The 15,912-nt window shown below is 57.8% G+C and overlaps 1 protein-coding gene across 1 annotated transcript; it reads right to left on the reverse strand.

Annotated features, from left to right (window-relative positions):
• Positions 1-1,958: 1,958 nt before the first annotated feature.
• PTPN7 (protein tyrosine phosphatase non-receptor type 7) lies at positions 1,959-13,378 on the reverse strand. Its single transcript, XM_074564265.1, has 10 exons — positions 13,246-13,378; positions 11,547-11,775; positions 10,922-11,105; positions 10,382-10,466; positions 9,627-9,703; positions 6,541-6,678; positions 5,566-5,676; positions 4,789-4,946; positions 3,821-3,934; positions 1,959-3,280 (listed from the first exon to the last, which is right to left on the reverse strand). The coding sequence occupies exons 2-10, from the start codon at positions 11,675-11,677 to the stop codon at positions 3,187-3,189; spliced, it is 1,092 nt and encodes a 363-aa protein (XP_074420366.1). The 5' UTR covers positions 11,678-11,775; positions 13,246-13,378; the 3' UTR covers positions 1,959-3,186.
• Between the last annotated feature and the right edge of the window lie 2,534 nt (positions 13,379-15,912).

Below are 15,912 nucleotides of genomic sequence, written 5' to 3' on the forward strand. Positions count from 1 at the left end.
GACACCAGCAGTGCCTGCGCGTGCAACTATGGCGATGTGCACCATGTGGCCACCGTATTTTTTTCTCCCATCCTAGGCAACCTCCAGCCTCGTGAGTTGTCACAAGGGTAGGAAATAAATTACCAGCCTGGGAAACTCAAGCCAAAATTACAGTCACATGGAGAAAGGACTTTTTCTGAACCCCGGGCAGGTTCTGGCCTGCTGGGGACTGGGTTAGGAGCAGTCTGCAGCCCAGGGCCCCCAGTACCAGCTCCCTGCCCAGTTGTCTGGGTTGCACATCCAGCAAAGCACAGAAATGCCACGAGAAGGAAAAAGGCAGCTGGGGGCATGCCAGGGTTTTGAGGGAGGGGAAGGAGGTAGAGGAGCAATCTCCGTCCTGCTGAAACCCCTTGCCAAGCTCAGGGGCTTAATCTCCACCCGGGGCATGGGGAGACGTGAGATCCTGGAGTGATTCCTTTCCTTTGCCTGCTGGGCACCCCACGGCCTTTACGGGCAGGGTGAAGCAGTTTCCCAGGACATAGGTACAGGCCTGACACAGACAGATCAGATCAAACACCCTGCTTCACCCCTGACACCGGGTGAGCCCCGGGGTGGGGTTTTGCAATAATGCAGGCAATAGCCCAGCATAGCCCTGGGGAGTGCTTGGGAAATAAATACAGGGAGGATGGAGAGATGCTCAGATAGTGCAGTGGTAATGGTCTGATAAGTGTCGTGAACAGATAGAGCTGGTAGAAATTGAAATTGAAAGACAGGAAAACTGCTGAACTGATCATAATCTACGTTAGGCAGCTGAACTGCAAGACTCCCAGCACCCGCTGGGGAATCTGAGAGGGGGTGGCAACACCCCCTGCCCAGCCGCCCGTCCCAGCACCGCTCCTGCGTGCTTTGGGAGACCCTCAATGCAGGTCTTGCTGCAAGTCTGTCCTAACAACTCTTCTCTTGATAATAAACCAAAAGCATGAGAAAAATGGTGCATGTCTTGCTGTCCAGGGAGTGTGGGGAAAGACCATGCCTTGAAGCAGCTTGCAGGCTCTTCAAGTTCCCCTGCCTGATGGCAACGCGGGGAGGAAAGACTTGGAAAGGAAGATGCCGTGGGCCAGCTGAAAAAAGCCTGTTTCAGACAAGGTCAAAACTTCCATCGGTGGCTTCAGAGACACCATCAAAAGCAACATTAACTGAGAAGGCAAAGTCCTCAGCCATGCTTTGATCTTCAAGGGGCTCGTGGAGGCTCTGGGGTATCTCCAAGAGCCCAGGCACCAGGCAGGAGCCCCGCAGAGACCAAGGTCCCCGCAGCAGTGCCTGTCTGGGCAGGCTGTGGCACAAGGAAGGGTTGACCTGGCAGCCGGTGCAGGGAGATTGCTGGGGCAATCCAGATGCCGTAGGTGGAAGGATATGACTTCAAATCTGGGCGCTTTCCTGCTGTGGGACAAGGGAGTGAGTTTGTTCATGGTGCTGTGCGAGGGGGCTGTGCTAGCAGAGGGTCTCTCACTGTCTACCACTCTTCCATCCATTCTTTGAGGCATTCTGCCAAAAGGATTTTCTCCTTGCAGATGCTTCAACGTGGCTTTGTTGTGGTATTGGAAATGCCCTGGCAAGTACTCTACCTGGAGAGTCTGCAAACACATTGAAAACTACTAATAAGGACTACCATGGCTCAGCAATGCACGATAATTTCTGTAATATTTGGTATTTTCTCACATACCTGGTCTGCCACTGGGTTTGCTACTTATGCCCAGTGAGATTAGGGAGAAGAAGCTGACTCTGGCTCACTACCCATCCCTGGACAAGGCTGCTTCACTTGCTCACTTACTGCTTTTATAGAGAGTAAATGGAGAGGGGCAGGAGAGGAGCAAGGAAAGGAGCAGTGAGGACAGGGTACTGGGGCGATGGCGACACAGGGCTGAGGAACCCCCTCCTGGGCTGATGGGCTGATGACAAGTCAGGAGAAATGCAGAGTTAAGGATGAAACTTCTTTTTTTATTCCATCATTTCTCCTCCCAAGAGAGCCAAGGGCCTGAAGAACAGGCGCTAGGGCAAAACCATTGGCAGCCATTCAAGTGCATTTTGGGGAACTTCAGAGCAGTGGAGGGAGGTCCACGCACACAGCCCTGATCTGGGGATGCTTCAGGAGCCGAGGCAAGCTCAGACACTCTTGACAAGAGGATTGACCCTTTTTTCCCTCAATCTCACCCACCAAGTGGGCCACCTCAAGGCTCGTGGGCACAGGCAGGCGCAGGCTAGGCAGCCCCCGGCCTCTTATCAGTCCTCGCTGCCCAACAGCCTGTGCAACTCTCATCAACGGAAGGCCAGCTTTGAATGGCCTTAAAATATTTTACAGAATATTTCCATCTCCATGGTTTGTGCCAAAATGTTTCTCCCTCTTCCTTATATCCCCGCAAATTTATCATTGAAAAAAAACAAAACCCAAATATTATCTAGTTCTGATTTCAGCAAAAATCCAAGAATGAAAAACCCCCACCCTCCTGTAACAAAAGGGACCACATTGCTTGCAAAACTGCAGCCACACTTAGGAATCTCCCCTACTTTAAGACTGTTGAGAAGGTGTTGGCCAAAGGTGGAGAGGAAAGCAAGCCACCTAACGAAGGCAATCAACTCCACACCTATTCTACTAAATCATCAAGGTGTATCTTTAGCAAGAAGAGCATTGCGGCGCGTGTCAGGAGCAAGCCCAGCCCTGCACGCAGCGCAACCTCTGCCCACAGATGATACAAAATCAGGAGAGGGGCTCGGTTTATTTGCAGGGTAATTGTACCAGCTCCACATCTAATGGGGTAAACATTTCTGCGCAGCTATAAGGCAAACCGTGCTCCCAGGGCTCACCCAGCTTCAGTTCCTCCGTACAGCTTGCTCTTCTGGTTGAGGATAAAATGTTGCATGTTTCGAAAGCCAAAGCTTCTTTCCAGGGGTGAAACCTGCCTCAAGCCATCAGCAACGGCCACCTTGAGCACCCACTGCATCCCTTCTGCGAACCCACCAAACCCTGCTCCTCCCCAGGGTCAACAAGGCCACAATCCCCATGGATTAGCTTGGCTGTACTCATCCAGGGATGCTTGTGCTGCTGCTCTGTGGCCCGGTGGCAGCAGCAGGGGTTTTGGTGGAGATGTTCCCACGGCTGGCGCAAGAGAGGTCGGAGCGGGGAGCCGGCAGCCCGGTGGGAGCCCTGCGCTACTGGCCGCCCACCTCCGGCAACTGCGAAGCATAGAGAGCTAGTGTGTGATGGAGGAACTGGTACTGCTCACTCGTCTGGATCATGCCGCCTCTGCAAGGGAAAGGCAGGTCCTGCTGATGCCTTGCCAAAGCCCACAGCCCCATCCCCGCCTCCCGGGGCACAAATATTCCTGCTTCACCTGCCATGTCCAGATGCATCTGAAACAGGCGCCAGAGCTGCCCAAAGAGTATTTGGGCTCAGAAGCAAAGCTGGGCTGTTCAAAATGCAGATTAACAACTGATTTGGCTCTAATTTTTACTGGTACTTCGCGAAAAATGGCAAAATTGAGTGTTTCTGAATTTAGTGGCTGAGCTGGAAGGTGCAGATTGGCTGCCAGGTTCAGAGCCGCCTTCCCCTCCCTCACGTCCTCAGGTCCCCAAAGATACAATACGCCGACAGCAAAACCAGCCTGGCACTGGACAATCATTTGCTGTCACCACATCTGCATCTTTCAGCAACCCTTTTGGTTTCCATCAAAAATGGTCCCCATGCCCCCTCACGATGCCCATCCCCACGTCCCTCCCGCATCCCTCCTCCCAGGCTTGGCAGCCAGCAGGACTCTCCAAGGAGCTGCCTGCTCTGAGCACCCACCTGTCTATGCGGAGATGGCACACGATTCCCAGGATATCCACCTCCCCCTTGTCCTTCAGCTGCTGGCACCCCATCCTGGTAGCAATAAAGCAGCCTGTCCGGCCAATGCCTGCGCTGTGGGACAGACACGGCTGTGCTGAGCACCAACGACATGGACCTTAATCTGTCTGAGCTGGACATGCTCCCAGATTGGTTTGCTGCCATTTCTTCCTAGGGGGATGGTGGGGTCCCGATCCCAGCTGCCAGACCAACTTTCTCAGCCAGGCACCAAAAGATGTGGGCTGGCATCATTCTGCCATGGCAGGGGGGTCTTGCCATGTTTGTACAGCCCAGCTGAGGAGGTTCTGGAAGCACCAGCCCAGTCTGCGTCCCCCATCCCTGCACGGTGCAGGGGTCTCTGCACCCCCCTCCCAGCTGCGCTCTAGCCCCAGGCACCCAGCGGTTTGCCCTGGGGCGGGCCAGCCTGCGGCATCGCACGCCAAATGTGTTGCATAAGGACAACCAGGTGCCCTGCTCCACTATCCCCAAATTCACTTAGCAGTGAGAGAAAATACACAGAGGCCACCTCCTCCAGGAAGGCTGCCCTGAAAAACAGCTTCACAGCTGAGCTGCAGGCCACGCTCAGCGGCAGGGGAAGCAGGAGCCTGAGCCATGGATCTGCCGTGGGTCTGGTGTCCAGGTCCCACCCCTGCAGAGCTCTCCCGCTCCCACATTGATGTCCGCAGACCAAGCTGCAAACCAGATTTCTTTACGGGCTAGTATGCACCATGCTAATGCCACCCTCCTGATGCCAGGACAGGAGTTGCTGGTTGAATAACTCTGCTATGGGGGTGCCGTGCCCTGGGCTTTCTGCGCCACAGCGGGACCAGCTCATGAGCATTCACACGTGGGATTTTCCCCTCTGGCATTTGCAGGCTGACCCCAAGGTGAGGGGCACGCAGGGGCTCGGGTGAGGGGAAAGCTCTTACCTGCAGTGTACAACGATGGGCCCTGGGCTGGCTGCAGCCTGCAGAGTCTCTTCCACCTTGGAGACCAAGTGCAGCAGGGGTTTGGCTGACTCGGGCGTCTGCTGGTCCGGCCAGGAAGGGAAGAGGATGTGTTTGACCTGGCGGCATTCACCTTCAAGCTTTTCCAGCACAGAAGAAAGAAAAATCAGGATGTGGGAGCACAGACTTGCTGGGCTGGGACAAATGAAGGCATGGAGTCCAGCTCAAGCAGAGGCTGGGCAGCCTGTGGCTGTGTCATCTGCTCTCCTCCCAAACTACTCTTTGAGCCTCTGTCAGACACCCAGGAGAGGTCCCTGGGCCAGGGACACTGGGAATTGTCCCATCCCAGAAGGTGGGAACAGATACGGGGTGTTCCAATACTGTCGTGACAGTCCGGGCAAAGCCAGCAAGATCCTTTTGGGTAGTGTTAGCCCAGGGTGACTATGGAGAGCCCATGGGGTAGACTCCAATGGCACAGTGCAAATAGCAAAGGGCTAATAAAGAAGCTGTCCCCAGCTGACCCCCTCTCTGTCCCCTCCAGGGCTGGGTCTTGCTCCCTCTCAGCCTCCTCGGGCAGGCAGGAGCTCTACAGACCTCTCCTCTGGCAGGGGGCTCATAAGACCCAGCTGTCCTAGTCATGAGCCCTCTGCTGTCCTGTCACACAGTGTTGTGGTCTCACTAGAGAGCCCAGGGGTGTCAAGGGTACTGCTGGGCCCTGCTGGGCTCACCCTTTGACCCCAGGGTGGAGCTCGAACCCACCTGGATGGAGAGATCCCGGACGACGTACTCCACACACTCGCTCGTGCCCTGCACCCGGATGGTGAAGGGACCGTAGGTGCCCTCCTTCTCGGGCCAGTAGTGGACACATTTCTGAAAGAACAAGGCAGGGTTTGTGGCTGTGCAGATGCTGAAGACACCCACTGAATGTTTGAGCTATGCTTTGCTCAGTGCTCTTGGGAAGGGGCATCACCTAGGGAGGGGTGGGGGAGCGGGGAAGGTGGATGCGGAGTGACACACAACACAGGCTAAGGATGGGATAGGTCCCTCTCCCCACGTCTGCTCCCCCTGCACCCTTTCCCACATGGCTTTCACACCCCGGGGTGCACAGCGATCCCCAGCCCCACAGGAGCTGTGCCTGCGCCAGTCCATGTCCTGCCAGATCCAGGAGGACCCAGCCTGGCTGGTGGAGGGCACAGGGATGCTGTGACAGCTGGGGTGAGAAGGGAGGAAGGACATGGCCATGAAGGAGAGTGTGGTTTCCCCCAGCCCGGTGCTCCTTGGATGCGGAGCCAGGGATCCCAGGCGAGGCACAGAGCAGCCACCACGCAGGGCACAGCGCTGCCAGCTCCTGTCCCAGCCTGGATCCGCTGGCTGAGAGCTCCCAGCCCAGGAGGAGAGCTGCTTGGCACCAGAGGGACGCTGCCGACTGCTGCCTCTGCTCTCTCTCCCAGGAGCTGCCCTAATCTCTTCATCCTATTATCCAGCTGCCAAAGCATGCCCAGAGCACGAGAGGCCATGTGAGGAGGGGAGGCTTTGCTGGATGGGGCCAAGGCTGCAGCCCCGGGGCTCTCCTCCTCCAAGAGTGATCAGCCAGGGGTCCCCTCTGAGATCAAAGCAGAGAAAGCAAGCGGGCGCTCAGACCCCACATTTGGTCTCACACAACCCTTTGCTGTTGTTATTACCCCCCCCACACCCTTTGCTGGGTGTGCTGGTCCTGGGGAGGGACAGCGGTACCTCTTTGCGCTCCTGGAGCTTGGTTATCATGACGATGAGGGGCGCCTCCTCCTGCCACACCATCTCCCAGAAGTCGGTCACAGTGTTCAGCATGGGTCCCTGGGTGGCAATGTACTCCCGGGGCCGCCCCGCATAGCCCTGCCAAGCACATGGTCAGCTGTGGCGCTGGGGGGGAGACCCTGATGTGTGAGGGGAGCCTGTCTCCAGGCCACCCCAGCTGTTGTGGTGCTTCTTTTCCTCTACAGGTGAGAGGCTGAGCCACATAGGCTATTTAGAATGATAGAATCATAGAATACTTCAGGTTGGAAGGGACCTTAAAAGGTCACCTAGTCCAACCCCCTTGCAATGAGCAGGGACATCTTCAACTCGATCAGGTTGCACAGAGCCCCGTCCAACCTGACCTGGAATGTTTCCAGGGATGGGGCATCAACCAGCTCTCCAGGAAACCTGTTCAACTATGTCCTACTAAACCTGTCCTCTAAATGCTTTTATAGACCTGATCAGGAACTACCAGACATCCTCTCCATCCTCCTGCTCCCACAAGCCAGGACCAAGCCCATGGAGCAAGCCATGTGCACCCAAGCTCCTTGCAAGCACCCCCAGGTTATTGACGTGACAATAGCCAGCGTGATGGATGCCTTGGTGAGCCACAGCTCAAGCACCGAAAGTGCTTCTCACCGGAGACATTTCCCCAAGGACAAGCAGAAGTCACCAAGCCCTGCTCTGTCTGGGAGCTGGGATGGTCCCAGCTGGGTCCCACCAGTCCTGCCTCCCTGCAGGGCTCAGGAGGGGACGTGGCAGTGCCCAGCAGTGGGAAGGCTGGGTCTGGGGACATCTGGAGGGGTGGTTGGCACAGGCCCCTGCCCTGCCTCTGCCCCAGGCTCTGTTTCACAGCTCCAAGCATCCTCTGCCTCCATGGGCGCTTCCTCCCCCAGTATAAAATTACCAAAGAAATAGAAAAGCTTGGAGGTGTTCTGAGTCCTGCTCAGCTCCTGCTTCCCACCATGGCCTCACGGGCAGTGCTGCTGGCCCAGCAGAGGGGAGAGCGTGCGGCAGCAGCTGGCAGGAGATGGAGGGCAGGGACAGGCATGAGGGTGGGAAAGCCTTCTCCCAGCGTCAGTAACGCGTTACTCCAGCTCCCAGCTGGAGATGCGATTTGGCAATACAGCAAGGAGTCGGAGACCTGGCTGAGGATGCCCTGGGGGCGCTGGGGGAGGCACCCACAGTGCCCACAGCTTTTGGCAAAGAGAGTACACAGCACTCTAGGCAGAGCTTCATGGCTTTGTCAAAAAAGATCTCAGTTAAAAATGCACCCAAACCCCTGTGATTTAATCCAGGTCTTTCCAGCAATCCTGTTAACAGCTTCATCCCACAAAAAATTGCAGTGGCCCAGCCAAGAAGCAGGAACATTTTCAGGAAAGTTTTGTATAGCTCTTTTCTCATGCCACAAGATTATTTTTTTTCCTAGGAAACATGGTTTTCCATTCAGAAGGAGACTTGCAGTAAGACCTGGAGGTGTCAATAGTGGGAATTTCCCCCCACCTGCTCCTTGTGCTCAAAAGCATTTCATGGGATACGGTCAGCAGGAAAAACACTCAATCGCAGGTGGGGGCTGATGTGATCAAATACCTGCAGAGCTCTTCCAGACTGGCTGTGCCTTCCAAGCATGCCAGAAGCAGGCTGGGAGGCTACTTTGCTGATATGCCCACAAAGTCCTGCACTGTGACACCCTTGGAGAGGTAAGTGGAAGGACGGGGTCAGGAAACACCAGCTCCACAGAGGGACATGTGGGCACATGCGTGCTCAGGTATGTGCACATGTGTGTGAGAGAGGGACGGGAGTCTTTGTGCATTTTTGTTAGCACTCGTGGGAGACAGAGAGGATGCCACATGCTCACACACACCCTGATGCATGTGGACAAGGTGATGGCGTCACCCGATGAGAAGCTGCACGCTGCCAGGCTGCTTCAGGAAGACTACTCTAAAAGTAGTCCTCTGCTGCCCATGTTCAAACCCTCATTTGGACCAGCAAGCCTCCCAACAGTTTTAGGCACGGTGCTCCTGTGTCGAAAGTCAGACTCCGACCCTCACCGCGGGACACTGGCGGCTCACACCGCTGCGGTCTCTTCGGATCACACACATGAGCACCATCAGAAAAGAAATGCTACTAATGACCTCCAGCTCCAAACTGCACCCTCAGACCACCTTCCAGGGGTCTGTCCATCCTACCAGAGGGCACTCCTGTGGCTACTTTTCTGAGTCCCCCGTTCCCACACTCTCCCCTCGCTGCCACGCACCCAGGGTGGCTGCAGACTGCAGACCCACCTCTGCTTCCCAGCACCCCTGGCCTGTCCCAAGGGGAAGGATGCTGAAACGAGATGAACTGGTCAGAAAGAAGCCTACCAACCCAGCAAAGCTGGTACCTGACTGATCCAAGAGCCTGATTTAGGGTGACGTATGGTTCAGCACCAGTATGACTGCAGCCTGGAAGGGGTCATTTACAGAGAATGATTACCATAAATCAGGCTGCCTGAAGTAACACCCTTGGGTCTGGGGATTTCTCAGTCTATGGAGAGGGACCCCATCAGGAGTCAAAGATAAGCCATGCCCTCCCCTTTGTTAGCTTTCTTCTTGGGAAATTGCAACAAACCCCCTCAGCAGAGAGGAAATTCCTGGGCTGGGTTGAACAGCACCGGTCTGCAATGCTCTGTTGAGAGGGCTTGCTTCCTGTGGCCTTGCCAGACAACAGACTAGCATGAGGAAGAGATGGAGAAACCACTGCGAGGGAGCCCACATGGGTGCTTAAGCAGCAGGAGCCAAGAGCAGACACCTCATGAGACTTTCCCACCAAAAGGATGGTGTCTCTGCCCTGCGCGGATGGAGCCACATCTCTCCGGCTCAGAAAGGGGTGGCAAGTTCAGACTGCTACCCCAGGGCAGGCACAGGACAGTGGGTGACAGCCACTGCCCCAGCACGCGGGTCCCAGCATGGCACCTGCACCACCAAGGAGTTTGCAGCCCGATGCCCTGTGCGCTGTGGGCTGCGGGACTGGGGAGACCACCCGCTCTCCGACCAGGCAGGACTCACCGTGATGTAGTTGGCATTTATGTAGCTGTCTTCCTCCTGGTTCCCTGCCCTCCTGAGACAGACCCGGCTCTCAGGATCTGAAAGACATGTCAGGCATTACCCCAGGGACAGACTTTGAGAGCCTGACCCTGCCCACCCTCCCCGCCTCAGCTCCAGCGGCCAGAGACTGAGTCCTCCAAGCTTCATGCCACGCTCAGGGCTGTCTGCGCCCTCCCTCAGTCCCCCTCTTGCCCCACTTCACCCTCACTACTATGGCAGGATACAGCCAGCCGTGCCCAAACCTGCCTGTACTGTGGTGAGCATGGGGGGGAACTCACCTGCCAGGCAACGGCTCCCCAGGACCTTCCCACAGTGCCTGACCAGATCCCAAATGTTCTCAGCCTTTATACCCCCAGTGACATGCCCCAGGACACGTAAGGCCCCCGTGGTGGCAAGGAGCAACCCAGGCTGGGCTGTCATGCGCTGCACACCCTGGGAGTACACCCCAAGGAGAAGCTTCCCATAACACCCCGTATCATGGTGTATGCCCCCTGCAAGACAGCAGCCAGCTCCTGCAACATGGGGAGCAGGAACAAGCACAGCAGGAGCACCAAGAGCACCCATCAGTGCCCACCCCAGTGGCAGGGCTGCCCTGAGTCACCCTTCTCCACCCACGCACAAACACCCCCCCAAATACCCCCCCACGCACACACCCCTCTTTTCCTTGCACGTGGCACCTGAGCAAATGTGAGGCAAAGGGATGCAGTGGCACATACTGGGGAGGATGGTTTTGTATCTGTCCTTGGAGGCATGTCCAGGGATCTCCAGCTCCTCTGGACTGACGAAGTTGGGTGGGATTTTCTGCAGGAGGAGAGAACAACTGTAAGGAAAACTTCATTGTTGCTGCTTGTGTCCCCTCATCGTGGCAGAGGCTCATCAGGCAATAAGAAGTTGACCCAGGGACCTAGCAGCACCACCAGAGATGTCAGTTCCTGGCATGAGCCCTGTCCTTACCCTAGACGTTGTGGGACATCTTCCAGAGAGGCTACCATGTGAGAAGAGCTTGACACAGGAGAGCAGGGATAGGCTTTCCAGGGACACAAGGGGGACTTGTGTGTGCCAGGGAGCGGGCAGCCAGGAGATACCCAGGGCACCCCTCACCCCTGTTTGCCCACATCACCTTCCCCGCCACTGGTGCTGTTGGGCTTAGCTGGGCTCGGAGCCTCCCTTGGAGATGTCCACCCCTGCCAGTCCCCCCCACTGCCAGCCCCTGCCATCCCTCGTGTGAGGAGGGAGAAGGAAGGGGAGCGTCACACCGAAAACTCCTCCTGGAGCTGTGTCAGGCTCTGGGCGCATTGCTGGAGCTCCTCTCTCCTCAGCACGTGGCTGGACGTCCTCAGGAACTTCAGCGTGATGTCACGAGGCGTACAGACGGGCTGGATGGGCTCCACGCTCCCCAGCGAGCTCATGTCCAGCATCAACGACACGTTGGAACCCCTCCTGCAAGGCAAAGGGGTTACTGCCTGACCCTCTGCCATCTCGGGACAGGAGGGCAGCCCGTCCCGCCACACTGTCAGTTAAAGCCACCCCACACCGTGCAAAAGTCAGGCAGGGAATAACGTAGGATGAAAAAGGGGGGCAGGTAGAGACATCAGAAGACTGGGTGGGTTGAGGAACAAGGAACTAACTGGTCATTTGGGTTGTTTGCTGGAAAGCCCCCAAAGGACTGTGTCTAGGTTTGGCCCAGGCTGGGCTGGGGGTGGGTCAGGGCTGCCTCCACGCTCCGACCTGGCATTTGCAAAAGCTGGCAGGCAGGGGGCTGGCAGGGCTGGGCTGGGGGAGCCCAAGGCCTGGGGATGAGCAGTGCCTTGGGTACCTGCTGTCTGGGCTGAGATGGGCAGCAGAGGGTTGGGGCTGCAGGCACCATCCAGCCACACTCACCTCTCCTGAAGACGCACGTGCTTCTTGGCAGAGGGACTGGGCTTGTCCGTCTTGTCCATGTCTGCCCTGGCTGCCTGGGCTGTCAGGCTGCCGTTATGAACTCTGGAGCACACCAAGCAGGCTTGTACCATGCTGCGGCAGCCACGGAGCCCTCGTCCTGAAGCACGGGGAGTGGACACGGGGTGGCCTCAGCTCCTGGGGAATCAAGGAGCCATTGGAGGAGAAGCAGCTGGAAAAGACAAGGCAGATCTGAGAGGTACCATGAGGCTGGGTGGACCCCCTGACATAGGGTCCCCAAGCAAGGGACAGGTTTTGGGTCCTCAGCTGCCCTGGAACTGGGGTCCCCCAGGCCCTGCATGCAGGCAGGTGGCACAGGGAGGACTCCCAGCACGTTCACCCTCCGGCATGCCCACAGCACCGCAGCCCACACAGGCACCCACTGGTGACACTGGGCATGGCACCAACAGCCATCTGCTTGCACGGAGCGGAGGACGCCCACACCCTGTGCTGCCAGAGCACAGTCTGGTTTTAGGGGAGCCCAAGATGCTCTCCACCTCCATGGGAAGCCCATGCTGCCATGTGTTTCCAGCCCTTTCCCAGCATGCCTGCTTCGGCCAGGGAACATGGTGGGGAGGAGGGAGAGCTGGAACCCACATGAGCACAGCAGTATCGGGCAGGTGAAATGGGCCGTGGGCACCTCAAGGAGCCCGGCCAGCTCCTGCTCTTGGGAGGCATGGGGCCATGCACCCTCAATGACCTTGTGGCTCTGGTGAGGGAGGGATGACCCTGGGGCAGCCTCCTCCATCCGCCAGGTCTCAGCAACCATCAAGAGGAAACTGCTTTATCTGGGTGGCTGAGCAAGAGGCGACGGGGTAGCACAGCTGGAGGAGCGTGCCACCGCCACCATCCCCAGGACCTTGTAGGGCCCAGGCAACATCCGCAAAACCTCGCAGCACCCTGGCAGGGATGGGGAGATGTGGGTGATGCTCTGCTCTGGGCAGAGCTCCTCATGGTGCACGCAGCACCCTGGGATCATGAGGCTCCTTCTCGTCCCCAGCTCCCTCCATAAGGAGGAGGCAGACCCAAAGGGACAGCGGATGCTGTGGAGCCGGAGCTCTCAGTGGGCAAAGAGTTGTATCTCAGGTACCGCATCAGCTCAGGCAGGTCCTGCAGAGAACTGGGTCCATCCACATTGTGGCCGTGCCGACTGGAAACGCAGCTGGGGCAGGAGTCGTTCCCCATGACTCCCTGCTGCCCGGCGGCATTTCTTGGGGTGGCAATGCCACTGCTGGCATGCGCACCGTCCCCGTGCCCCATGCACGGTGCCCTGAGGGATCTGTGCTGCTGGGGTGTCCCCTGGCCAGGCAGGGCAAGGGCTGCTGCTACCCAGGAGCCACAGGACCAGGGGAGACCCTGGCTAGAGACGGCACCAGGCTCCAACCCCAGTAGACGTCCCTCACACCCTGGTCAGGAAACACCTGGGAGATGCCCCAGCCAAGCCCCTGGCAAGCAGGAGGGCCCTGGGAAGAGCCAACACTTGCAGGGAGAGTGTCCCCATCACCCTGCCCAGCATCCCAGCCCTCTCTGGGGCTGCCTGGCAGTGAGCATATGCCCACCGCCTGTGGGCACCGGGGCCCATACAGTCCGGTGGGGGTCCCCTCTCCAGCCGGCGGCACGGGTGGGTTGGGGGGCTGCCTACCTGCTGCCCCGCGGCATGGGCTCCGTTGGTTCCTGGCACAGGCCCGCAGGCACCACGCCTGTCGGTGTAACACCACGGTTTGAAAGTGTTCAGGAAGCTGCTTATCAAAGGAGCTGCTGCCTCTGCCGCTTCCTCTCCCTCCTTCTCCCCCACCCTGCCTGCCGCCCACACACATACCGGCCACATCGCCGCAGCTCAGCTCCACTGGGCCGCAGGCAGCCCCGGCCCCGCTCCCCGCCAGTGAACTGCCGTCCTGCGCCTGCGGGCACAGCCCTGCCTCCTCCAAAATCCTGGGGTGCCTCCACAGGCACCTCTGGCAAGGCCGGAGGCGTGTGCTCGATGCCTTCGGTGACCAGCCATGGCCAGTGCCAGTGCCAGCCCATGGGGCATGGAGGGACGGGCGAGACTTGGCTGCAGGGCTGAGGTGGGGTGGTTCAGGTGGTGCAGTGGTGCTGCTCTGGGGACATCAGACCCCACTTGCCCCACAGGGAGCCAGGATGAGTCCTCCAGTCCCTGCCGCCCTGTCCATGTCCCCTTGCCTGGGCTGCGTCCCAGCCGTTCCCCATCCTGCCGTGGGGCTCCATGCCTGACCGTGCACAGTGTGGTCCTCGTGCCACCCCACCGTCCCCCTAACCCATATCCCTGTGGGTGCCACCCGCCAGCCCTCCGCACCCGGGACCATCCCTGGGCACCTCGAGGGAGGACACAGCAGAGCAGGGAAGGGGGTGTATTTGGGGATGAAGGTCCCTGGAGGGTCTGGCGCAGGTAGGACGGGTCTGCCCTTGGGGCACTGCACATCCTTCCTGATGATGCCCGTTGCCGCAGCCGCTCTTCCTGTTTGTTATTGCCTGGGCCCTGCGCAGAGACACCGAACGCTTCCTTCCTCTTCTGCCCCCACCCCGCTGCGGTGCAGCAGCTCCCGCCGTGTCCCCAACAGCCACCATGGACCCCGCACACCAAACGTCTTCTCCCCCGGGCTGTCCCACTGGCTTCTCCTCACTGCTTCAAGGTTGCCCTGGGCCACCTCCAGCCCAGCTCATTGCAGTGACCGAGCCGTCCCTGGGATGTGCGATGCCAGCACTGCCAGTCGCCATGCTGGAGAGGTGCATGTCTGTGCATGCCTGTGTGTTTTTAGGAACATGTGTGCAAGGGGGTGCTAGAATTTCATCCTGAAAACATCTTCACTGGTGGCACATGGGGGACTCCGTCAGTGCCACCTTTTACCTGAGACCTGGGAGATCAGAGGGCTCAAGCACCAGAGCAAAGTGCTGGGCTTGGCCAGCAGCAAAGCAATCTTGTCCTGGAGACAAGGGCCACCAGCATCCGTGTCTCATGAGCAGATGCCAGGGTGCCAACAGCTTTTGCAGACTTGGACTGGACTCCATGGCAGGCCTGAGAATGGACTGAGGAATTGCTCTCTGTCCTGTGTGGGATGAAAGAGCTTGACCCTAGGACGCTAGAGAGACCCCCACCACGGACAAAGAAGCCCCAGCACTGCCCTTCCCTCCCACCACCTGTCTTCTGAGAATTCTTCCTGAGATGACCAGCAGTGCAGTACTTAACAGGGTGGACACATAGACTTGCCCTCAGCAGGGACCAGAGTAAACAAAGACGGTTCTTTCCTGAAGTATCAGCCTGTCAGACAATCTGGAAGCTTCACTCCTCAGCAAGGCTGAAGCTGGGACTGTATCTGCCCTCCCATCTGGGTGGCTTTGTGCTCAAGGGGTCCCTGAGGATTCAGCCAAGATGCAGCCCCCTGGGGCCACCCTTCCTGCCTTTTGCTGGTCCAACCCTGCACAGACCTGCTGCCTCCTCATCACCCTGTTCCTCTGGCACTGGGACAAGCACTGGGACAATCTCAGCATGGCATTGGGGCAGATACCACAGAGCCACCAGCACAGGCGAGTCATTGGGCACGTGTTGGTGACATCTGTGCACCCACAGTCATCTCCAGCCTGCCCAACTGCCAGGCACCTGTGATAGGTAGGATGGAGACAGCTGGACCGCCACAGACCTTGTAGGGCCCAGGGAACATCCGCAAAACCTCGCAGCACCCAAAGGTGCAGAGAAACAGGGCTCCGATCCCCAGAGCTGGGCCGTACCTTGCTGTACCGGAGAGGCATGACGGGCACATCCTCCTCTTCTGCACAGAGCAAAGCAAGGGCAGCACTGGCCTTTGAGATCTGTATTTTGGCCCTTTTTCCACAAAGGGAAGGGGAACTTTTCACCAAAACGTGACTTTATCCAAGAAGTAAGGTCAAGCTGCAAAAGTGGTGTGGAAAAACTGTTTATGGAAATCAAGAGCTCCCTGTGTGCTGTGAATTTTAGTGATCTCTGGCCCACTGTGATTTAAGAGATTTGATGGCCATTTCAAAGCATTTGGGTTTCTCTCAGCAGTAAGTCCTTTCTTCCTCCTGCCAGGTTCTGCCTTGGTCATGAAACCCTCCTGAAAGCTTCAGCGAAGGGTGCAGATGCTCCCCCTTTGCAAAATGACCTTGTTTGGTTGCCCTGGGACCTGGGTCACTCCTGTGCCTTGGTGAGACCACGCACCATGAATGAGGAGGAAACTGAGATACTGAGATACTCTGCCTCTGAAGCAACACAAGGTCGAGGTACTCAGGGAAGTACTCCAGAAAACCCTGCAACACTTTCCCTCTGACACTCATG

This window comes from Larus michahellis, chromosome 21, assembly GCF_964199755.1.
Source record: "Larus michahellis chromosome 21, bLarMic1.1, whole genome shotgun sequence".
NCBI lineage: Eukaryota > Metazoa > Chordata > Aves > Charadriiformes > Laridae > Larus > Larus michahellis.

Coding starts and splice junctions, on each gene's coding strand:
- PTPN7 (XM_074564265.1), bottom strand. CDS start 11,677: ATGGTACAAGCCTGCTTGGTGTGCTCCAGAGTTCATAACGGCAGCCTG. Junction 6,679..9,626: donor TAAATGCCAACTACATCACG/GTGAGTCCTGCC, acceptor TGTGCTTGGCAG/GGCTATGCGGGGCGGCCCCG. Junction 4,947..5,565: donor TCCGGGATCTCTCCATCCAG/GTGGGTTCGAGC, acceptor GTGCTGGAAAAG/CTTGAAGGTGAATGCCGCCA.